Source organism: Lepidochelys olivacea (genome assembly GCF_965140295.1).
Source record: "Lepidochelys olivacea isolate rLepOli2 genome assembly, chromosome: 3".
NCBI lineage: Eukaryota > Metazoa > Chordata > Testudines > Cheloniidae > Lepidochelys > Lepidochelys olivacea.
In genome coordinates, this window is record NC_140413.1 from 105,835,259 (window position 1) to 105,859,562 (window position 24,304).

The 24,304-nt window shown below is 42.7% G+C and overlaps 1 protein-coding gene across 1 annotated transcript in view; it reads left to right on the top strand.

Annotated features, from left to right (window-relative positions):
* Nucleotides 1-1,560: 1,560 nt before the first annotated feature.
* The window catches only part of LOC311517881 (uncharacterized protein), a 40,473-nt gene continuing 17,729 nt past the window's right edge, over nucleotides 1,561-24,304 (top strand). Inside the window, exons 1-2 of the mRNA XM_084623124.1 lie at nucleotides 1,561-1,576; nucleotides 1,879-1,948. Coding sequence (XP_084479250.1) covers nucleotides 1,897-1,948 — 52 coding nt within the window. The 5' untranslated portion in view covers nucleotides 1,561-1,576; nucleotides 1,879-1,896. The remainder of the gene's footprint in view (nucleotides 1,577-1,878; nucleotides 1,949-24,304) is intronic.

The window sequence follows — 24,304 nt, forward strand, 5'->3', positions numbered from 1 at the left end:
TTAAAATATTGGCTTCTGCAGCTAACTCAGTGGTCTTCACCTTCATTTTCCTGTTTGTTCATAATCTGGAAAAGAAAAACAAGCTTTCCTGCCTTTTCAGGTCCCAAACGATTTTTCAATTTGGAATGAGTTAGTCCAAAGGAAGAAACTATTCTTTCTGCACTGCCAGAAGAAGCTACTGCTGTTAAAAGTGAGATTATCACTTCAACAGTCTCTGAATCCAAGTGCTTAAGTGACTTCAACCAATTCACTGGTGTGACTTTCTTTAAAACATCATCAGCAAACATATATTTCTTGAATGATTTTTATTCCCAAACTGGTTCTCAATGGTAGCAGATGACAGAACGAGGAGTAATGGTCTCAAGTTGCAGTGGGGGAGGTTTAGATTGGATATTAGGAAAAACTTTTTCACTAAGAGGGTGGTGAAACACTGGAATGCGTTACCTAGGGAGGTGGTAGAATCTCCTTCCTTAGAGGTTTTTAAGGTCAGGCTTGACAAAGCCCTGGCTGGGATGATTTAACTGGGAATTGGTCCTGCTTCGAGCAGGGGGTTGGACTAGATGACCTTCAGGGGTCCCTTCCAACCCTGATATTCTATGATTCTATGATTCTATGATTATTTTATACACTTTTGTCATGTCCCTTCTTATGGGCCTCCTTTCTAAGAGAAACAATCCTAATCTTTTCAATCACTCTTCACAAGAGAGTTTCTCCATGTCACTGGTCATTCTGTCACCCCCTTTAGTCTGCAGTATATTTTCTGAGATGGAGGGACCAATACTGCACGCAGTATTCAACCAGTTTGGGAATAAAATGGCAATAAACTCAATGGGTATAAAGCAGTGGTTCCCAAAGTGGGGGTCCCCGAACTCCTGGGGATCTGCCATAGGTTACATGGTGGGGTCCATCCCTTGAACTAGGGTCAGAATGTGCTAGAATGGCATTTTGGCACTTTACCCACATAGAGGACGCCAATTTGTTCTCAAAATGGTGTCCTCTGCACAGCGTAACCTTCGCACACAGTGCACGTGAGGCCACATTGGTGGGAACATTTCTACACTACGAGGAGCATTCCCACACTGTGGGGGTGTTCCAGTAGGACCAGAAATGAAAGGCGTCCACAACACTTGGTAGGATGCCGAAAGGAACCTTGGAGGTGGGGTGGGGGGAGTTTGGGAACCACTGGTACAGAGAAAATAAAGATGGAACTTTTGTTCTCACTGTCTTAATGACATTAAAACGTAGAAAACTGAAAATTTATAATTAAACTGTGGGACACATTGCCACAGGAAGTCACTGAAGCCAAGAATTTAGCAAGATTGTAAAAGAGCCTGGAGATTTCTATGAATAACAAGAATATCCAGAGTTATAATTAATAACAAAAATTTGGAAGGGATACTAAACCTTTTGCTTCAGTGTTTAAGCCAACCTCTAGCTATTGGAGACCAGAATGAGACTTAATGTGGGGGATAGATTATCCCACATTTGTCTATTGCAGGTTCTGACACTTTCCTCTGAGGCACCTGATACTGGCTACTGACGGAGCCTGAATACTGAACTAGACAGAGCTCTGCTGGTGAGCCACTGTGACAGTTCCTATGTTCCTGTGTGACAAAGGTTAAGCAAGCAGTTGTGAATTCACAGTAAAATGGAGTAACTTGGGGGGATAATGTGGCTGGAATGTTTTTCTTGTTCAATTCTTAGGTCCTGGTTCTGCAAGCAGCTCTGTATGGATAGATTCCTGTGTCTGTGCGGGGCAGTTCTTAGCTGTTACTTAACCATACAGTCATTCTCTTTTTACTCTGTCTTCACAAATGAATGCCTCCAGCCCTCTAACTCTTTTTATTGCTTTTCTTTGAACTCTCTCCAATTTCTCAGTACATTTCTGATAACAACATGCCCAGAACTAAATGCCACATTCCCAGGGATGGTTGTCCCAGAGCTTATGGTGAGTTATTTTATTTATTATTAATGATTTATTATTATTATTATTATTATTATTGTGGTTGTTATTTGTTGTGTTACAATAGTGTCTAGGAGCCCCAATCATGGAGCAGGACCCCATTGTGCTAGGTGCTGTACAAATACAGAACAATCAGACATTTCCTGCCCCAAGGAGTTTACAATCTAAGTACTGTTGTCTCCTTGCTCTGTGATATGATGCCTCTGCACATGCAGCCCTACTCTGTGGTCCAGATTCTGATACCCTTGTTGCACAGCTGAGTGAGTGAGACTGCTTGTGGCATACTGTGCTATTCAATATATGTTGAGTATGAACCTGAATCTGGCATTGTATTAACTATTTCTTCTGCCCATTACACTTCAAACTCATATCTGATTATAGTCTAAGAAGCATTCTTAAATCTCTTGCAGCATTCCTGCTTTCCAGGAGTCTACCTCCCATTGAAAATTGCTGGTTTGGATTATTCTCCCCAGCCCTCATTATATTAACTTGCATTGTCCAAAATAGATTCATGTTTTGCTATTACTTGCCTACATTTCTAATCTGTCTGGGTCCCTTTGCATTTTCTTCTCCATTGCCACTGGTATGGCTTTTCTATATTTGCTTGCCTGAGGGGCAGATTACTGATGATGTTATTGAGACTGTGATCAACTCTGGAACTAAGAAGATCTTTATTCAGCTGCCAGCACTTGGGCAAGTCGTGAGATCTCTCTGCACCTCAGGTGTCCATCTGTAAAATGGGGAGACCAATACTTTTTCCTTTCTACTACTCTCTGTCTTTTCTCCTTAGATTGTAAATTCACGGGAACTGACTTTTTCTATGTTTGTGCAGTGCCTCGCACACCCAGGCCCCAATCTCAGTTGAGGCCTTCAGGCAGTATTGTATTACAAATAAACAATAAATAATTATTTTCATTAGTAAAATGCCTGCTTGCAGAGCAGCAGCTGAGGGTGGGCCTGCAGGAGGCTGTAGCAGGAAACAGTTCTTCAGATGTAACCTGGGTTTGTAAATATTTGTGGTGCACTTGATTGCAAAGCAGAAAACTTTGTGTAAAGAATGTTATGCCTCTTTAAAAGCCTAACACACATGTGAGAATGTTTTCTTCAGCCAGAATCCACAGCAAAAGCATGAACTATGTCTCCTTTCTGCTAAATTCCAGAAAGTAAAATGAAGTCCCTGCCCAGTTCTTATCTAATTATTCTTGGAGAGATTCTTCTACCCTGATTCATATTTACAGACTTAGTTGCTTTCCTGTTCCCTTTTATAGTGTGTGAGTGGGGGTGGGGAGGTAGGCATGATTAATTGATTCCTCACAGATGGCCCAGCCCTCCTCCCTGTAAATCCCTGCACTCCTGGGAGGCAACCGTGGTCCTTCCGTTAGCCAGAGGAGAGAGTTAACCTCTTTCTTGCTGGGCTATTCTCCTACTCAGAGAGGTGTTCATAATGTTAGCTTTTAATATCTCATATGAAAGTTTTGGCTTTTGTGTTTTTGCTTGGGGAAGAGGGGTGGAAGGCTAGTTGCTGTTAGCTGGAATGACAGAATAGATCACCCCACTGGAATACATATTCGAATCATAGAACCATACCATAGGGTTAGAAGGAACTGCAGGGTCATCTAGTCTAACCTCCTGCCAAGATGCAGGATTTGTTGTGTCTGAAACCATCCAAGACAGATGCTTATCCTGTTACTTGGGTTCATAATTAGTATGCAATGAAGCCTGAGTCTGAATATCCAACAAATCCCCCCAAATGGATGCAGTCAGATACTAAGGAGGAGACTGTCTCCTTATCATAGGCGCCAAGTTTCTAATCTGCTGGGGGGTGCTCCCCCGGGCTCCAGCCAGGCCCCGACCCCACTCCACCCTTTCCCCCAAGGCCCCACCTCACGCAGCTTCTTCCCACCCTGCTCTGCCCCACCTCTTCCCACCCCCACCCCGCCTCTTCTCTGCTCAGTTCCGCCCCCTCCCCCGAGCGTGCTGCGCCCTCCTGATGCCGTGAAACAGCTGATCCGTGGCAGGCAGTAGGCTCTGGGAGGGAGGGGGAGGCGCTGATCAGCAGGGCCCACGGGAGGGCAGGAAGCACTGCGGGAAGGGAGAGGTGCTGACAGGGGGGCTGCTGGTGGCCCCGGAGCACCCATGGAGTCGGTGCCTATGCACCTTGTGGCATTTTGCACAGGGGGAGTCAGTCCATTTATGTGAAATCCACCCCATTTTTAGGGCTCCTCGTCCCTTCCAGACCTCTGGGAGAGTGACTTAACTGGAACTCTGCTGCCAAGCACTTTCCTGCCCTCCTGCCTCCGGAATCTCCCTTAAAGGTGTGAGTGCCACTCCACAAAGTGGGGCGCAGTTACACAAAGAGTTCTGTGGCTGGGCAGGAGTAATGCTCAGCCTCAGATTTTTGAGGGAGCAATCCCTTCCTGCCAGGGCTAAAGCACACTGGGGCGATCGCGTGGTGAAGCATGCACTTCCATTGCCTGCACTGTACCTGCCTTGTAGATAAACTTCACTTGCCCGTGCTCTCAATCTAGCAACTTTCACCAGCACGAAAGAAAAAAAGATCCGGTATTAGAGTTAACCCGGCAGAATGACTTTTATTTTTTTTATTGTTGAATTCTCATCTTCCCCTTTCTTGTTTCTATATCACTCTACCCTGTTGTTTTTGCATTGCATTTTAAAGCCATATCAACATCTAAATATAAAAAAGCGGGAGAAATATTCTTCCTCAGAACTTGGTGACTACTAGTGGAGTTGTGACAGGTTAGACAAATATTCCTGCTGAGCAAATTCCTCTTTAAAAAATGCAAATATTAATAATAAAAAAGAGCTTCAAGCTCATAGGCCTAGGGGGCAGCTTAATTAAAGATTTGGGGGCAATTAAACTGGAAAGTAAAAATTAAAATAAAATATCTAGAAAACATTAACTGTCCCTTTAGGGTTCATAGAAGTCTTCAAAGTAGTAACAGAAAACTCTGATTTAGGGTCCAAACCATGAAGGATTTGTGGTAGTTTTCAGTGTTTCATAAACCACCAGGTCCTCCGTTATTCCAGTGCTCTTGGAAATCCTGTGAACCACATGAGTGTCACATGGACGTGGATGGCTCATGTGACATAACTGACCTATGTGAAATCATTTCTGTTCCTGTTCTCAAAAATGAGACGAGGTGAAATACGGGCGCCACGTATTGCCGTGGGCAAGCAGGAACAACAGGAGTGTTTTGCTGTGAGTGTTGCTCATTGAAATTTGGGGCCATAGTTTTAAAATTTCTGTTTTTCCCTGATTTTCATTAACCTTCCAAAATTCTCAGTCTGGTTCTAATTAAGAACCAATATGGCCAGGAATGCACCCACATGGTTTTTTTAGCTAGACCAAGGCCAAATCTCTGTTGAACAGCTCGCTGCCAACTGGAAAGACAGGATTACTGGAAACTGAAGGCCAAATTCAGCCCTAATATAAGAGAGTCCTACTTCCATTGACTCCGATAAGAACTGCGGCCGGCTACTCTAGAGCTCAATTTGGTCCTGAGAATTTGGAAAAATAAATAAATAAATAAAAACCACTCACCCACCCACAGTAACCGATTCAGGACTCGGGAAACTCTGTCTTGTGTGTCTGAGTGGGGCAGAGTGGAGGATAGGGGTTGCTGGCTCTCATTGCCTTCGTCCGCCAACATGCTTGTCAGGGGATCTTTATGCCCCGTGCTAGTTTGGCAACTAAAGGGTTAATGCAGAAACTGCCTGCCTGCTGGGCCAGAGCTGACTGGCAGCCCCACAGCAGCTGTGAGGATCAAAGCCTGTAAGGCAGGAGTGTGGGGTGGCTGCCAGGGAGGCTGTGGAGAGACTGAGAGATGCTCCTGCCAACAAACTGGTGAGAAGCAGCCAGGCCAGCAAAGCCAACACTCCAGAGAGAGAGAAAGAGAGAGAGAGAAACAGAGCAACAGGCTGGAAAGCCCACAGAGGTAGGAAGCAGCTGAGGGAACAGCAAGGGACTTGAGAAGGGTTAACTCGGGCTGCTCTGAACAAGGGCCCTGAGCTGGAACCCAGTGGAACAGGTGGGCCTAGGTTCCCCTACTTCTTCCCCAGACTAAGATAGGAGAGGGAAAATGGTCAAGGATTATGAGTGTTAGAGGCTGGAGGAGACACTCTGAGACTGTTGGACTTTGAGTTCCTTAATTCTGGACTTTTCTGTTAACCATGATAGGCTGCACAGTGACTTCGCCAGAGAGCTGGGCCACGGGAGATGAAAACTGGCTTGATGCTGCAGAAGGGATGCAGGGGGTGTTAGACCGAAAGGACCCTTGCAGCACGGCGCTTGGCGGGAGGGAGGTGCTCTAGAGTTGAGGGCAAAGCTCCTACATTGCCATATAACAGAAATGAAAAATGTATGTTCCAAACTGTCTGACAACGGCTGTTGAGGGAGTTAATTTAACTTCGCCCTACACTTGGCTCACACTTGCCGCTTTTATTGATGTGACTTTGATCTGTGCCTCGCAACCAGTCTATCAAGATTAAATAAACTGTTTCTCATCATTAATATGCCTAATGACAAGGAGGATGGAACCGAAGTGACCGACAACACCTCTTCTTGCTGTGCAAGCCAATGAGGTCATTTTCCTATAATCCAGGCTATCATCTGTGAAAAAAATTCCCTCTTCTACCTCATGTGTATTGTGTGCCTTGTCTTTCCTCACTCGGGTTGGATTTGAGTCCTGGACTAACTCCTAAGGTTAGAAGTGAATTGGATAAACTAAACCAATACAAAAAGTTTTTGGTTCTAATATTTGATGTCAAATTGATGGTTTCTATTCCCAGATGTGTCATGCTCAGTTAGTGAATAACAGATTGTCAAATAAAGCAATAAATCTTATTGCTTGCTGACTGCTGGGCAGAGCTGCCATGCTAAAACACTCACATGCTCACTAATTCTGTGTGATGAGTGAGGCTGGCTGCATCCATGCCATCTCCAGAGGCCACCTAAGAGGTGCAAACATATTGAATTGGGATGAGCGCTGGTTCAGCACTGCTTTCCCAACACCTTGAGGCCATGACTGGAAATCTGAGAGCTAAATGCCATGTAAATCCTGTTAATTCTGGGCCTGATTTCAATGGGAGTGCTCGTCGGATATTGTACTACCCAAAGTGGGAAAGGGTGGCACAGCTGGGCCCTCTGTTAGATATAAATCAGTTATTTAGCTATTTTCTTTAGTAAATGTTTGTGCTGGGAAAATGTGCTGGTTTGATTGGAGCTCTGAATCCTCTATTATGTATATAGAGTATGTATAACATGGAGGACACCAGTACAAGATCTCTCAAGTCCTGTCCACGTGCTTCAATCTTGTTCTGCAAGGACCATCTCAAAAGATGAACGAATAGTTCAGACCCCAGGTCATTCAGTCTTTGGCTTCTATATTGTCACTGTCAGTAGGGTGTTGATTAATGCTAATAGGGATGTGGGTTTTATGACATGGACTGGACTGAAACCACCAACTCACTTCACCTAGGTATCAAGAGAAAAGCTGACAAGAAGGTCATTAGGAAGAAAGGCAACAGCCAGAAATTTTAAATGTTTCAGCAACATTTCAAAGTGTAAATGAAAAGCAAGTGATTGAACAGATATGAAGTACACTGCTGAACAATCAATTTGTTGCGAAGTAGTTGGCATAGGCTCCTGAATAGCTGCCACCTGATAACAACTTTTGGTCATTAGTGACCTGGGTCAGATGATGTCCATACTGGTGACCTGAAGATGAAATACTCTTTTCCATAGGGCCCTCAGCTTCCCATTATGTTCTGATTCTTGATGGAGGAACTTCAGCACACTTTCCATCCTGTTCCATTGAAAGAGATGATTAGGAATAATAGCGAAGAATGATTAAAATATTCATATGAACTATCTCCAATGTAAAAAGCAAGCACATGTGTATATAAATAAGCATGAGAAAAGCCTCTCTCCTGGCTTTTTTATTTGCTCAAGAAGCAAAAAATGGCATCAATATTTATTTTTGTTTTGTGCACTTCACCCTGAATATGATGGGTATGCTTCCTTATTTACATCCCTCTATTTTGTACCTGTGCTCTGTATTTCCTCTGATGGGGTGAAGAACTTCTGAATGATTCCTTGTTCTCAGTACATACCGCTCTGCTCTAATCTTTCTAGGGAATGTTTCAATTTGGTTCCGCCCTCCTGTGTGGGTGCACTGTCTCCAGTACTTTGGTGCCAGATGCAAATCTCACATATTTGAGTTTACACCAAAGAAATGCCTGACAAAAAGAGATGTGAAGCAACAATGCAGGATGCAGAGAAGGTGCTTGGGTTTTAGGTTTACGTAGGTGATCAAAATCTTGAAAATCTCTGGGAACCCAAAAAGAATGGTGGACTGAGCTGCATCTAGCAGGAAGTGTCAGTACTTTAAGATTGACAGGAGCATCCCCATTGTTATGTGAAGTGCTTTTTGAATTACCAGTTGCCCGTGACCACTGTTTCAGTTGATATGGGACATTTCTTTGAAATGATCATTAGGGCCCTGATTCCAGGAAGCACTTAAGCATGTGTTTAACTTTAAGTGTGTGCTTCCATTGGACTTTAGCATAGATTCTTAGATACTAAGGTCAGAAGGGACCGTTATGATCATCTAGTCTGACCTCCTGCACAACGGAAGCCACAGAATCTCACCCTCCCACTCCTGTGAAAAACCTCTCACCTATGTCTGAGCTATTGAAGTCCTCAAATCATGGTTTAAAGACTTCAAGGAGCAGAGAATCCACCAGTAAGTGACCCATGCCCCATGCTACAGAAGAAGGCGAAAAACCTCCAGGGCCTCTTCCAATCTGCCCTGGAGGCAAATTCCTTCCTGACCCCAAATATGGCGATTAGCTAAACCCTGAGCATATGGGCAAGATTCACCAGCCAGATACTACAGAAAATTCTTTCCTGGGTAACTCAGATCCCACCCCATCTAACATCCCATCACAGGCCATTAAGCCTATTTACCATGAATATTTAAAGATCAATTAATTACCAAAATCATGTTATCCCATCATACCATCTCCTCCATAAACTTATCGAGTTTAATCTTAAAGCCAGATAGATCTTTTGCCCCCACTGCTTCCCTTGGAAGGCTATTCCAAAACTTCACTCCTCTGATGGTTAGAAACCTTTGTCTAATTTCAAGTCTAAACTTCCTGGTGGCCAGTTTATATCCATTTGTTCTTGTGTCCACATTGGTACTGTGCTTTCCTGAATCAGGCCCTAGGGTGTCAAGTATCAGGGGGTAGCCGTGTTAGTATGTATCCACAAAAGCAACAAGGAGTCCGGTGGCACCTTAAAGACTAACAGATTTATTTACATTTATTTATTCGGATAAATCTTTTAGTCTTTAAGGCCCTAGGGTGAAATTCTGCAGCCAGGAAGAGCCAAAGAAGATCACTCTTTGTGCTCAGAGTGAATGGATTTGGTGAGCAGTGACAATGGTGAAGTTCCTCAGCTGCCCATGACATGGCTGGTTAGTAGTTTTGGTGGGATTCCATCACTGAGGTGGTGGGTATTGCGGGAGAGTGGGGGGCAGAGAGAAAAAGGGAGACCAATATTTTTTTAGACCAGTCCCTTGCTACCATGTTGTTTGAGGGCTGTAAAAGTGAATTAAGGCTTAAAGTTTCTGGGTAAAGTAAGATGGTTTTATTCAACCGTTCTGTCTCAGCTCTAATTTGTTTTAGATTAATTTGATTACTTATCTAGTTTCAGAGTAACAGCCGTGTTAGTCTGTATTCGCAAAAAGAAAAGGAGGACTTGTGGCACCTTAGAGACTAACCAATTTATTTGAGCATGAGCTTTCGTGAGCTACGAAAGCTCATGCTCAAATAAATTGGTTAGTCTCTAAGGTGCCACAAGTCCTCCTTTTTTTTTTTACTTATCTAGTGTTTCACATCTCTAAACTGCTGTATAAGCTACGCTCAATCTTCACATCCCTATGAGGTAGGCAAGTGGTTTTTTTCCCCTCCAGTATGGCTCTGGTTCAGCAAGTTACTTAAGCACATGGCTAAATGTAAGCATGTAATGAAACCCACTAACATCAATGGAACTACTCGTGTGCAAAGCTAGGGATATGCTTCAGTATCAGAATCAGGACCGATGCCAATACAGGTGGGGAAACAAGGAGGGGTGAAGTGACTTCTCCAAAGGAGCATTAGAGCTTGCAGTCTCTCACTCCTGGCCCATTGCTCAGCCCTCCACATCATGCCTCCTCTTTGAGGTACTCTTTCTCCTTCCTAGGCTGCAAAGTCTTTCAAAGTTCTGGTACTGTCACTCTACCAATATCTGAAGAAAATGAGTATTTTGTAAGTTCTGTAATATCTTGGCCAGATACTTTTCTCTTGGTTAGATTTGTATTAAACATCCAAGAAAGAAAATCCAGAAAGTAGAGGGAGGGGGAGGAGGAAGTACAGCAAAGGCTTAGAGCTGTGTATGGCATAAAACTGGATTATAATGTCATTTGCTAACTGACAGATCATTTAGTGTCCTGGAAGAGTCTGTTTTCACACTGCTGAAGCTCTCACCGGGGAATTCCATGTAGGCTTCTTATTGTCAGAGCTATTTTTCACCCAATTTGTTTCCAAATGATGTCTAACCTGAGGTCTTCCCACTGAGAGGGGTTTAAGCAATGATTAATGAGAAGTGTTTTGCCAGACCCACCTGGGGAATGGCCCATCTGCAAACTCAGGTAAGATGGAGCTGCCTGTAAGGCATCGGCGGGTGAATGGCAGGCAGCTTCCTGTAGCTTGAGGCATTGCTCACAGCCAAGGCAAGGTGTTCGCTGTTAGCATCACAGTGATTCGTAAAAGGTCTGGAGATAAATGTCACTTACTCTATCATTAACGTCTCGTCTGAAAAAACAAACCCTCTTAGGTTTGGCTTTAGATTGCAGTCTCTCTCTCCCGATGGAGCCCCTTTCTGTTTCATAAAAATTTGTTCACTCGTGTTATGCAGTCAGCATATGTAAAATCCTTCTGTGGGATAAACTGAAAGTGACTTGAGTTCATGTGCGATATTCATTCTATTTTAAATGCTGAAAATAAAACAGCACACAGATCTGTCTGTCTGAAACATAGTCAGCTTTATATTTTGAGCTATGCACTCATTATTTTGAATGAATGTGTCTCATGCATGAGGTTTAAAAATGTCAGCAGTAGGTTCTCCAGTTATATGGTATAGTGTATAGGAAATGTTGAGGTTTTTCTTTCCCCACAATTTTATTAGATAGCATTGTTTTTCCAGCAAAATCTGTTAGTCCAAGGTTTTGAGAAACACAATCTCAAGTATATATGGGGATGGCACTTGGTGGGAAAACATGTTGGTTTCTAATCCTTTGCTGAGATAGAATACCCATATTTACAGTGTTCCAGTATTACTATATTACATTTGAATTCCCTAACAGATGCCCATAATCATTTTTTTAAAGGCCCACAGAAGGCTAAGAAGCCCTGAAAATTTGGTTTCTCTCTGGATTTGTAAGGCAGAAATCTGGACATATTTCTTAATGAATAATTTCCCTTCTCTGATTTATGTGAAGTCTCTAGGCTCACTTATCATCTGGAAATACATTCCTGTACAGTCTGTGTCATTTAAATGCAGCATCCCACAGTCCTGTCTGTCAAGACAAAAACGTAATGGATCCAAATGTCTACAAATGAAACAGATTGTTTGCAGGGAATATTTATTACCAATAAAGAGCAAGAGTTTATATTAGCAAAGCCGTCCTTCTTGTAAATAGAGAAAAGCTCCCAACATTTCCTGACCTTCAGCAATATTTATTCCACTGTCATGGGATCAAAACGTTTCCCACTCAGTGTTTGGCTTGACCCAAAATGTGTTTGACACTGTTGTTTTTAACCAACTGTTGTGATATCTTCAGTTTGATTTGCCTGAAATTTAGCCTGCAAAACAATCTCACACTTTCTTTAACTACTTCTCTTGCCAGCAATGTGTTTACCATGATTTAGATGTCTATTATACGCATGAATGACTTGTCTACTTAATTTCATCAAAAAAATGAACCCTCGTAAGTGGCACAGATGCTGGTATGATGGTAATCAAATTAGTTTTTGGACAGGTTTATGGCCACTTGCTGTCAGTTAAGCTCTCTTTGGCTATCTTCACTCCTAATACAGTTTTGATGGTGATTAATGGCTCCATTAATACACTGTTTGTGTTATGATAGACACAACATTATGGCCTCCTTTGCTGACCACAGATGATCATGTATTTCTTTAAAATTCAGTTCTGAAAAGAATATTGGTTGTATTTAATGTGTCAGTATTACGTATTAGTAGGTAGGGGTCGAATGCATAGACCTTCCGAATTGTTTTATATCTGCTTCACAAGGGAGGCACTGCAGCGCTGTTAAGAGATATAGAAGTTTCTTGAACAGCATAATTGGACACAGTCTTCTTCAAGGTTCCTCTAGTTGTTAACATGCCCAAAAAATTGGCTACACAGATTGTTCTCTGCTGTCCTGCCACATCACTTTCCTTCCTCTTCTCTCCCAGATCTTTCCTAGTTATTCCCTTTAGCCCAAAACTCCAATAAGGTTTTATCTCTCTCACTCAGTTTTCTCTTCTTTCTGTTTAATTTTCTCCCCTTCACTCCCATCCCTGGTAGGAGACTCTTCACACCCGAAACTTTTACTTTTCTGGCTTTTACTTAAACCTCTCCCCTTTAGTCTTCCAGTGACTTTAATTCCTTTCATACAGGGCAATGGGGCACGTTCACCAGTGTCTCACACAATCACGTCTGGGCCTTGCATGCAGCCCCCTATGCATAGTATGACTTCCGTGAGCTCATTCACAAGGCCCCTATCCTGTCCATATTGAAGTCCCTTTTTAAAATCCACTTCTGCTGAGGTGCCTACAGTGAATCTTGTTAACTGATATCTGATCATTCTGATCTATTATTCCCCTCCCCCATATCTACTACTGGCAGCACCAGCCATGTTAGGCACTTTCCAAATATTCAAAAAGGGATGGTCCCTGACCCAAGGAGCTCACAGTCTAACAATAGTAATAATTAATATCATACTGACCAATATTGTCTCATCATTTCCTTGTGCTCCCCTATCAGTCTGTTGTCTCTTGTTTTATAAACTAAGTATAGTAACTAAGAAGAGAAAGTTGTGGGTGAGAAACCTGTTAGTCTATATATGTCCCATACCACAGACTGGAGCTCCGTGCTGGAACTTTTTTTGTGTAAACTTCTCAGATGAAGCTGTGCCCATTGTTTTGCCTTAAGCATTAGTGTGGGCTGGCTTTATTTGGGAACTCTGCCTTAGATCCTCACACTCTGCCCTTCACTACTTGTCATCTCTTATTTTCTCTCTCTCAAATCATTCATCCATTTACAGTTGGAATAGTACAGGGCAATGGAACCTAGATTCCATTTTACTGTTTCCAGGAACTGGAAGAAAATGGTGGCCATGAAAAGAGCCAACAAACATATTAGGGGTGTTTGCACAGGGTTTTTTTATTAGTTAAATAAACATGTTTTATTTCAATAATTTTTCTGCCCATATTTGATTTTTATGTCCATCTGTGCATTTACCTAAGCTCCACCCACTTGCTGCTCTGCAAATATTTATTATGCAAATGGTTTGTTTTGAATTGGCTGATCAGAGCAGATGCCCATTTCTGCATAACTGTTCTTCAGCAAAATTGCAGAATAGCTGGGTAACATATTATCTTACTAGTTAAATAGTTATGATGGGTGTTGAATTGCTAGAAATGTTCCTGGAGGGTTCTGTTTTCCAATGCTGATATTTAAAATCTTTGGCCACAATATACAGTTACATTTTGAACTATAATCTCCCAACAAAACCTTCAGATCTCCAAACCATTGCCTGAAAACAATGGACAATTGCAGTGGATCTACCCATTTTCTTTGAACCTATTAATTTATTGTAATCCCCCTTTACATAAGTAAGCATGATCCCATCTGTCTAGTAAATTACTTTTATCTAATGAGGGCAACTTTACTGACAGTTTTATCTCATTATAATAGAAAAGCGTATTACTAGAACCAGTTATCAAAGCACTGTATAAATAGTCTGAATCCCATCAATGCAAAACGAATGGTGTTTCAAATTCTGTTTTATTCTACTTCAGACCAAAGGGAAAAATAAAATATTTGAGAATGTTAGTGAGATGACCCTGAAGAGGTAGAGAAGGCAGGAAGGGAGAGAACATCTGAACAATATAATACCGAGGATGGAAAGTGATTGAGGGGCCAAAGAAATACAGTGAAGTAGAAAAAGTCCTAAATCACCTGAAGATGTATGCAAAACAGTACACATATGATTTTTCTGTCTTTAAAGATATGTCTGAAATGTTTTTTAAAAGGTGGTTATATAGTTATATACTATTGTATACTCTTCGATAGTGTTTTGTGTGTGTGTATAGTGGGTGTATGTGTGTATAAATACATTTTATCCCTTTTGACCAGAGCAGTTAGTGCATGCACACACATGCACATGCTCACACACATTATACACACCCCGTTTTGACCTAAGCAGTTAGCCAGTACTTGGGGTCTTGGGGGTTGTTTCCATTAGGAGGAGAAATTGGTGACAGGAATTTTTTTGATGCAATCCTGTTTATTTACAAAGAGTTGACACAAAGTCCTGTTTCCTTTAACACCCTGGAAATCAAACAGGAGGCAATTTCTTTGCTCACAGTTACCAGTCAGGTTTTAGCCAGCACTGTACCCAAAAGCTCTGTCTCTGAATTTTTTTTTTTTTTTGCAGAGTCCTGGCACAAGTCCTTTGGCTGGGACTACTTGCTGCTTCTATACAGACACCCACACCTCTCCTCACAACATTACCCAGCCCCCTGAATTTTCATTTAGCCTACAGTGGAACCCCTCTGCCCACATAGCACTAATTCCTGACTGGCCTTATATGTAACCTGTGTCTTTGGGCAGTGGCTCCTGTTAGTTCAGCTATCTATTCCATAAAGGAGCTTGATTGCTTTCTATATTTTTCCTGACTGAAGGGCAGCTGTTATGCCCCCCAGTTTCAATGAGGTTTCACCCAACCCCCACTATAACAATACATACTTACAGCTAGATTCCTCTCTAAAGAAGTCAGCAAATTCAGAATTCTAAGTACCATGTGAACATTACTTCTGTTCCCCTGAATACTTTGTAATGGTTCTATTAGATCATTTAGTCTGACCTCCTATACATCAAAGTCCATTACATTTCACCAGTTACTCTTGTACTGAGTCCAATAACTTGTGTATGACTAAAGTTATTTGGGTGATCTGCTGCCACTCCATAGACTGCTACCTTAACTTGAGCAATTCAAAGCCCCAGTAGCTTCTCCCAAATTCTCTTTATTCCCAGAATCAACATGTCTTTTGTAAAGGAAAATCATTCCTCACCAATCAAGCATGTAAACAAGGGTAATCCAATGGATATAGTGTACTTGGACTTTCAGAAAGCTTTTGACAAGGTCTCTCACCGAAGTCTCTTAATCAAATTAAGCAATCATGGGATAAGAGGGAAAGTCATCTCATGTATAAGTAGCTGGTTAAATGATAAGAAACCAAGGCTAGGAATAAATGGTCGATTTTCATAATGGAGAGAGGTAAATCCCCGAGGATCTGTACTGGGACCTGTGCTGTTTAACGTTTTCATAAATGATCTGAAAGGTAATGAACAGTGAGGTGGCAAAATTTGCAGATGATTCAAAATCACTTCAGATAGTTAAGTCCAAATCTGACTGTGAAGAGTTAGAAAGGGATCTCACTAACTTGGGTGACTGGGTGACAAAACAGTAGATGAAATTTAATGTTGATAAGTGCAAAGTAATGCACATTGGGAAAAAAATCCCATGCATACAAAATGATGGATTCTAAATTAGCTGTTACCACTCAAGAAAGAAATCGGTGTTGTAGTGAGGCCGAGGGGCCTCCCTCCGCAGGGGATTGAGAGAGTTCACTACATGTCCCCTGGTGGGCAGAGCCTCACCTGCCACTCTCCCCTTGCCAAAAGCACCGGGGCGGGGCCAGAAGTATAAGGGGAAGACCCTGCAGCTCACTTGGGGCAGAATCCATGGAGGAGAAGGATGCTCCTGTCATACTGCTGTGCCCGGGAGGAGAACCTACACCCTGTGGTCCCCTAGCTGCTGAAGTGGGAGACCCAACGAGGAACGGCCCGTACTTCCGCCCATGGTGTACCCTGAGGAGTCTGAGGAGCCCTGGAAGCAAGAGGTTCCAAACCCCAGGGAGGCAGGAAGCAGCCCAGGGGCAACCACGGAACAGCAGGCTGCGGAGTCAGGTTGTGGCTCAGTCAGCGTGTTGCGGCTGGATCCCCACTGATGCAGATGCAGCCAATCCTGCCTCTGCCAGGGCCCTGGGCTGGGACGCGGTGGACTAGGGTGGACCTGTGTCCTCCCCTGCCACCACACCCCGGGGTCGCCGACTCCCTACACTTCACATGGAAGCTCCTGCTCTGGAGAAGGAGCCTCCCATACCAGCTCCCTTATAGACTGATGCTCTGCTGGCTGCCTGAGCCCTGCCTAGGCTAAAGCCAGCCTTGAGACTGTTTGCTGGCCTCCTGAGCCTCCTCAAGCCCAGTCCCTGGCCAGTGGTAGAGATTGTTTGCTAGCTGCCTGAGCCCTGTCCAGGCTAAAGTCAGCCCCTGAGACTGGGTTTAATTGCAGGTAGCCTGAGCCTCCATAAACCCAGGCCTGCCCCAGCTCCGTAGACTGTAATTGCTTTGTTGACGGCCTGAGCCCCGCCCAGGTCAAAGCCAGCCCAGGCAGGCTGTGTTTAATTGCTGGCAGCTTGAGCCTCCCCAAGCCCAGGGTAAAGCCTGACTGTGACTGTTTGGTACCCAGCCCTCTTGTGGGGCTGGGAACTAGAGGGTACACTACAGGCGTCATCATGGATAGTTCTCTGAAAATATCCATTCAACATGCAGCAGCAGTCAAAAAAACTAACATAATGTTAGGAACCATTAGGAAAGGGATAGAGAACAAAACAGAAAATTTCAGAAGACCACTATATAAATCCATAGTACTCCCACACCTTGAATACTGTTTACAGTTCCGGTCACCCCACCTCAGAAAAGATAATTTAGAATTGGAGAAGGTTCAGAAAAGGGCCACAAAAGTGATTAGGTTAAAAAAAAACAGCTTCAGTGTGAGGAGCAATTAAAAAGACTGGGACTGTTCAGCTTAGAAAAGAGATGACTAGTGGGGGGATCTAGAGGTCTAGACAATCATTAATGGGCTAGAGAAAGTCAATATGGAAATGATATTTATCCGTTCATGGAGGATCGGTCCAACTATGGCTGTTAGCCAAGATGGTCAGGGATTCAACCCCATCCTCAGGACATTCCCGAACCTCTATCTACTAGAAGCTGGGACTAGATAACAGGAGATGGATCACTAGATAAATTTCCCTATTCTGTTCATTCCCTCTGAAGCATCTGGCACTACTTTACAAATAATTTATTCAGTGAATTTACAAAAGGGGTGGGGGGTGGGGGACAGAATTCCTGTACAAAAAATTCATTTTTTTTTTAAAAAATGAAAACCAAAATAGTGGCCACAAAAATTTAGATTTTTAGTCAACAAGTTCTATTAGAACCTGAAATTTTCCACACAAAGCAGACACTTTTCACCAAAAAATTATGTAATCAAAAACCCAATTTACTGATGAAAAACATTTTAGACAGAAAATTTTTGACTAGCCCTAGAATTTAGACTCTTAATCTGGTCGCAGAATTCCCATGCATTTCCTCAAATATATTATTCTTAAAAATTTTACTGTGACATTGTTTATGTTCTTTTTTAATCTATATATTAACTGCAAATAGCTTGCCGTGAGTGTTCAAGACTTGAAATTTGGAATTCAAGCTATTATTGGTCACATGGTATTGTTTTTGTTCCCTGAATGGATGAGTCTGTTTATTATGTAAGAACATAAGAACGGCCATACTATATCAAACGAATGGTTCCTCTAGCCTACATCTTATCTTCTGATGGTGGCCATTGCCAGATGCTTCAGAGGGAATGAAGTTTTGCCAGACATTTGAATTTATGGGAACTATCTGGAGTTCACCTGAAAGTAGAATAATTCTTAAAGTTTTCATTAATCTTTTTGCCATCTACATGTGTTTCCTATTATCCTGCTACATAATCTTATCACTTTTGGGAGGAGGGATATGACAGTAACATATAGCCTCCCCCCAAGATATTTCACAACTCTGATGTTCACAAAAGGAGATTATTCAATGAGCCACAAATTGTTTCAGCCTCTGACTAACATCATTGTCTCATTACAGAGACAAGGTGGGTGAGGTAAAATATTTTATTGGACCAACTTCTGTTGGTGAGAGAGACAAGATTTCGAGCCACTCAGAGCTCTTCTTCAGGTCTGGGAAAGATACTCAGAAAGTCACTGCTAAATACAAGGTGAAACAGATTGTTTAGCATATGTAATTAATACATATAACTACTTATGTTAAACCATCTGTATTACCTCACCCACCTTGTCTCTCTAAAATCCTGGGACCAGCATGGCTACAACAACACTGCAAACAATCATTGTCTCATGTTGTTCACTAGGGCTGTGCTAAACTTCACAGTTCATTTGGGCATTGCAGCAACCTGTATGGAACTGGGAGGGAGGAACACAGGTTGCAGGGGAGAAGAATTTGGAGGAGGCACCACTGGAAGCCAGTCTGTGTGCATATGGCTGGAATGCTAGCTGCAGTCGCAGCATCTCTGCAAATAGTTCTCTTAATGAAGAGCCAGTTTATTTTTACAATCATGGAGTCCTTGCATGTTGTTACCCAGCACACGCTATATGAATCATGGTGGCAGAAGTAGTCTAGTGAGACAAGGTGCCGCTTTCCACAGCAAAGAAGAGTGAGGCAAACAAAGGAGCAGCTGGAAAGAGAGCAAACAGGCAGTGTGGAGGGACTCAGACCACTGGCAATGCTGGATTTCCAGAAAAAAAAACTTGTACAGAATTGGAAGCAGTGAAAGCAATAACTGAGTCTTTATACAGAGCTGACCAATGTGGACAAAGATGAGAAAAAGAAGGTAAAGCTTGTTCACTATCTTACTGGAGAAAAAAAGACCACAAGTGAGTGAGACACTGTTGCCAGGTATAATGGCCGAAACAGTGGAACAGCTGATGAAGGTGTTTGAGGACTGTAACCACAGACCGAATGAAACCATAGAGAGATACTGTGTCTATACCCAAAACCAAGAAACAGAAAAGGGAATAGATTCTTACCTTACAGAGCTGAGAACTCTGGTAGCCACATGTAGCTTTAGAGATATTAAAGGTTCCCTAACTGAAAACAGGATCACTTATGGGACATGTATTTCCAGCTTACAGAAGAGGTCATTGAGAAACAGGTTGAATCCTAGAGTAATGCCTCCAAAGACCAAGGGTAGCTGGGAAAGGATCAAAATAATAACTACCAGTGCAGAACAAGCTCAAGCTAAAGGAACCCAGCAGACAGGTCGGAGACAGACCAACTGAGAATGCAGGTATCATGGTACAGCGTATAGACTGTGGAAAGTAACATAAAAGGTAGGGGGGAAAATGCCCAGCAGTGCAAGGGTTGTGGGAAGCAGAACCTCTTAGTGCTTCAGCTACCGCAGGAAGAAAAAAGCAGCAGTATGGGCAGTGACTGAGGCCCCTGAGATGGCAGGGAATTGATAAGGTGAGAAATGTCCAGTCCAGATCCCAACAGGTGATACAGACCTCATGCTGCGAAGGAAGGAAACTACCCCCCACCCCAACCCAGGGTCCTGCCAATCCGAACAGAGGGGAAATTTCTTCCCTACCCCAAATCTGGTGATCAGTATGACCCTGAATGTGTGAGCAAGACATACCAAGATGTTGCCAACTCTCATGATTTTGTCATGAGTCTCATGATAATTATTGCTTTCCTTAAAGCCCCAGCTCCTGGAGTGAAATGGATAGGTGATTATTTCAGCTATCATTCTTAAACACAAAGTAAGTTTCTAGACCTTGTGGCTGTGGAGAAAGCTTCAAAATGTGACCCAAGTGCACTGTGACGTTCTGTACCTCAGGGGAATAGCCTGCACCCCCATGTTCATCCTTATAATATGGTTGTGTGGTATCCAATGTAAAGTTTTTCATGTCAGGTGTCTTCGGAAGGCTCCTGATGCAGTGAACATTATTGTTATAGTAATGTTATAGTAATGTTGTAGGTTGTAATTTCATGTATATAGTTATGAGGCTAGAAATGTGTCCTCATGGCTTAAAGCAAGCCCAGGCAAAAACTCTCTAAGAGCAGAGGGGCAGTTCACGCCTCATCAGAGCATGTATGTGACAAACCCAGCCCAGCCTCACAGGAACAAAGGACACTAGCCTAGGCAACAACAAAGAATGTGTTGGACTCTCGAGTGAGTCACCCCCCTTCCTTTGGTCAGTTTGGGACTGCAATGAGGTAATGTTCACCTGACTCGGGGGGTGGAGGGGGGCAAAGCCAAGAGGGAAGAAAGAACATGATAAAAGGGAGAGACGTTTGCCATGCTCTTCCTCTCTCTTCCACCTCCATCTACAGACATCACCATCAAGTGACTGAAGCGCTGATCAAAAGGGAAAGCCTGGCTGAAGGGTAACCAGCCAGCCTGTGGTGAGAAGCATCTAAGTTTGTAAGGGCACTGAAAGTGTTAAGATCAGCTTAGAATGCCTTTTGCTTTTGTTTCATTTGACCAAATCTGACTCGTTATGCTTTGACTTATAATCACTTAAAATCTCTCTTTGTAGTTAATAAAGTCGTTTGTTTATTCTACCTGAAGCAGTGCGTTTGGTTTGAAGCATGTCAGAGACTCCCCTTGGGATAACAAGCCTGGTAACAATTTCTTTGTTAAATTGACAGACTCATATAAGCTTGCAGCGTCCAGCGGGCATAACTGGACAGTGCAAGTCGGAGGTTCCTAGGGTTGTGTCTGGGACCGGAGATATTGGCTAGTTGCACAATCCAAGGAGCAGTTTACATGCCAGAGGCTGTGTGTGAACAGCCCAGGAGTGGGGGTTCTCACAGCAGAGCAGGGCAAGGCTGGCTCCCAGAGTCAAGGATTGGAGTGGCCTAGCAGATCACTGGTCCAGATAACACCAGAGAGGAACATCACATGCACCCTAAAGACTCAAAAAGCAGAAGGCAAATAAGAAAAACATCAAATCTATTATTTTATGTAATCTCATGATTTTCAAGCCAATCTCATGATTTTTGGTGAGCCTGATTCATGATTTTTGAACATTTGGGGTTGACAATACTGGTACCACCTCCGAGCACTGATCCACCCCAAATGGTATCCTATCTCGAGACATAGCAGATCTCTGATGTTTCAGGAGAAATTAAAAACCAAAACCAACCAACCAACCAAAAAAACAAACAAAACCCAAAAAACCTAATGCACAAAATAAACAAACAAAACTCCCACCTCCACACAAAACAAAACAAAAACAAGTAAATAAACCCAACCACCGCCCAGATCACAACTGTGCTTTAGGAGGGGTGAATTCCTTCCTCTTCGACTCCTGTGGATGACTTATAATGCATATAAGCTCGTAAGATTTCCCAAAATTTTGTGTGATTTCATTCAGTGGCAAAGATTTATCACGTACTCAGCTATTACAAATTTGGGGCCTGATTCTGAGAAGTGCTCCACAACTATGACTGACTTTGGTGCAAACTGAAATCTTTCACCACCTGGTAGGTTTGGGCCCTCAGTTGTGTTCCCACATGACAACAAACAGCCAGCAACGTTTCACATAGTTTCATAAAATAACAAAATATTTTCACTGCTCTGCTCTACCTGGTTTCTACTTGCATTGCTTTACTACCTGAGGGAGGTGGGGGTGAGGAAATAGGTAAAGCAATGCTATAAAATAACAATGGTCCTTGCTTTTAAATGATAAATATCTCCCTTGAAAGTAAAATTAACAGTCATGAGCAATGATACTTTTTCTAAACCGCACAGAATACTTTGTAAGTATATGTTTCTGAGTGTGCAGAGGTAATCGCCAAGGGACAGTGATAGGCTGTGAATCTTCTCTGTAGAGCTAACGAGGTTTTGTCATTCCTGCAGATATTATAATTCTTCAAAAGAAAGTCTAAGGGGTGCTAACATAATGAGATTCTTGTTTTGCTTTATTTTTGGACATTTTTTCACATTATGTCAAAGAAAAATAATTTTCTACAATGAACCATGTTGTAAAAGTACACAAGACAGAAGGGTGAGGGAGGGGGAATCAAACTGCACTTGAAAACAAAAGCTTTAACTTCTGGCACCTAGACGATCAGTTTTTGCTTCTCCTATTGTTGGTGCTAGTGGTTTCATCTATAATATGTATAGTGATTGTTTGCAGCCTGGCAACAGCATGAAGGAGTGTGGGGGAGGGAAAACTATAGCCCCTTGTTAGCGGCAATCCAAACTTCAAAGGCTTTGGGGACATTGAGCAGACAGGTTTCAGCAGCCGTTAAGGCAGACATGAAAACAAAAGGGGCTGCTTCCATCTCAGCAAAGCAGGGGTGACTTTTTGGCCCACTTTTTTTAGGGGGGGAGGGAATGGATTGAGTGTGGAGGGAGCAAAGCTCCTGGCACTGGGAAAGATGCACTCTGCCCATGATTGTGTGCCCTCTTGATTCTGCATCACAAGCAGAAATGGGCATTTATGGCACCATAAATCAAGGGATAAGCCATACATGAGCAGCTGGCACATGTGCTAATAACTATAATTATTAATCATGTCAATTTCACACCCTTCAAATTTATGCTATGTGCTTTCTGTAGGAAAGCCATCCCTGGCGCCTTGAGCTGTTTATGGTATGAAAATATGATGTGCTGATGGTCTTTGATAATTGTCCTATGACAGTATTGATCGGCCTACAATTGGGTTTATGGGGTATCGCCGCCCAACAAAAGTGGTTCTCCTTGTCTTTTGGTATATATCATTGTCACACATTCCCCATTGTTAACGCTTGGAGTGAATTACTTTCAGCATTTGTCCCAGTCCTTAGCTTCTAGGTCACCATTATTCTATCCTTATGTCAAAGTGGGGACAGTTACTTTGATGTTTCCTTTTGTACGTTTCGTAAAGCAAAAGCATCTAGCTATATAAAGTTTGCTACAAAGAAAATCAGCACTTCAGGTTGGGTTGTCTATAAAAAAGCCAAAGAAAGATGGCCCCTCCCCCGCCCCCCAAAAGAAAGAGTCAGACTTTCCTTGTCCTTGGTGCTGGCTGCCTTGATCTGAAAGATGCTTAACCCAGCAGAGTCCTAAGGATTACTTCCAATCTGAAATAAGGCAGTAGCTGACAAGTTTTCAATCTTCTGGAAGAAAAAACATCCACATCCCTAATGACGTGACAATGAGATTTCTTTCCACTGCAGAGTTTTTTATTTTGTTATTTCATATAACCATGGCCAACAATATTGGACAATAAAGCAGAACAGCTTTATTGATGGTAATTGTTCAGTGATTCAATGATCTTTTAAAAAAAATCTTATTTTTCCTTAACAACAAAATAAGCCCTCGGAAGGCCAGCTAAAAGCACCTTGTAGACTAATCTGCATGTTAACTTGACATTGCAGTGGCCAATCATCTCCTACTGGCCTGAACAAGTGCATGGGACTCTCCCCACTTGTGCAAAAATCTGCATGGTCTGCACTGGGCAGTTTCTAAATTACTCCTGCTGTCTTTACAGCTGCTCTGTTCCAATGACCCCCAGAAGGTTGTGGGAATTGTTAGAAGAAATTTCTATTAATCAACCACAAACAGACTGTTACAATTTCACACTTTTTTTCCCATCATTTCACACATTTAATGAATTTGGGTGTCTGTTAAACTCAAAACATTTACAATCGGGCCAAAAAAAAAGAAAGGAAAACTAAAACCTCAAAACAATAGACAACAGCAAGGCGGCAAGCACTACTTCCAAAGCGTTCCTGAAACTAGCCCAATAAGGGAGAATGGCTGAATGTGAATGTGAATGCGGGCTATTACAAGCAGCAGATTGTTGGCTCTTTTAGGGCCTGATCCTGCTCCCATTTAAGTCAAGGGGAACTTTGATTTCAGCTGGAACCAGAGCAGATCACTAGTTAGGTACTGACAAAAATCTTAAACTTCATGCTTTAGGGCTTTAGGGCTCTACCCATAAAGGACTAGGAGACCTAATGTGGCAGGGGGCAGATTATCCCACATCTGCCTACTGTGGGGTCTTTTGCACCTTCCTCTGAAGCATCTAGTGCTGGCTACTGTCAGAGACAGGATACTGGACTAGATGGACTGTGGATACAAT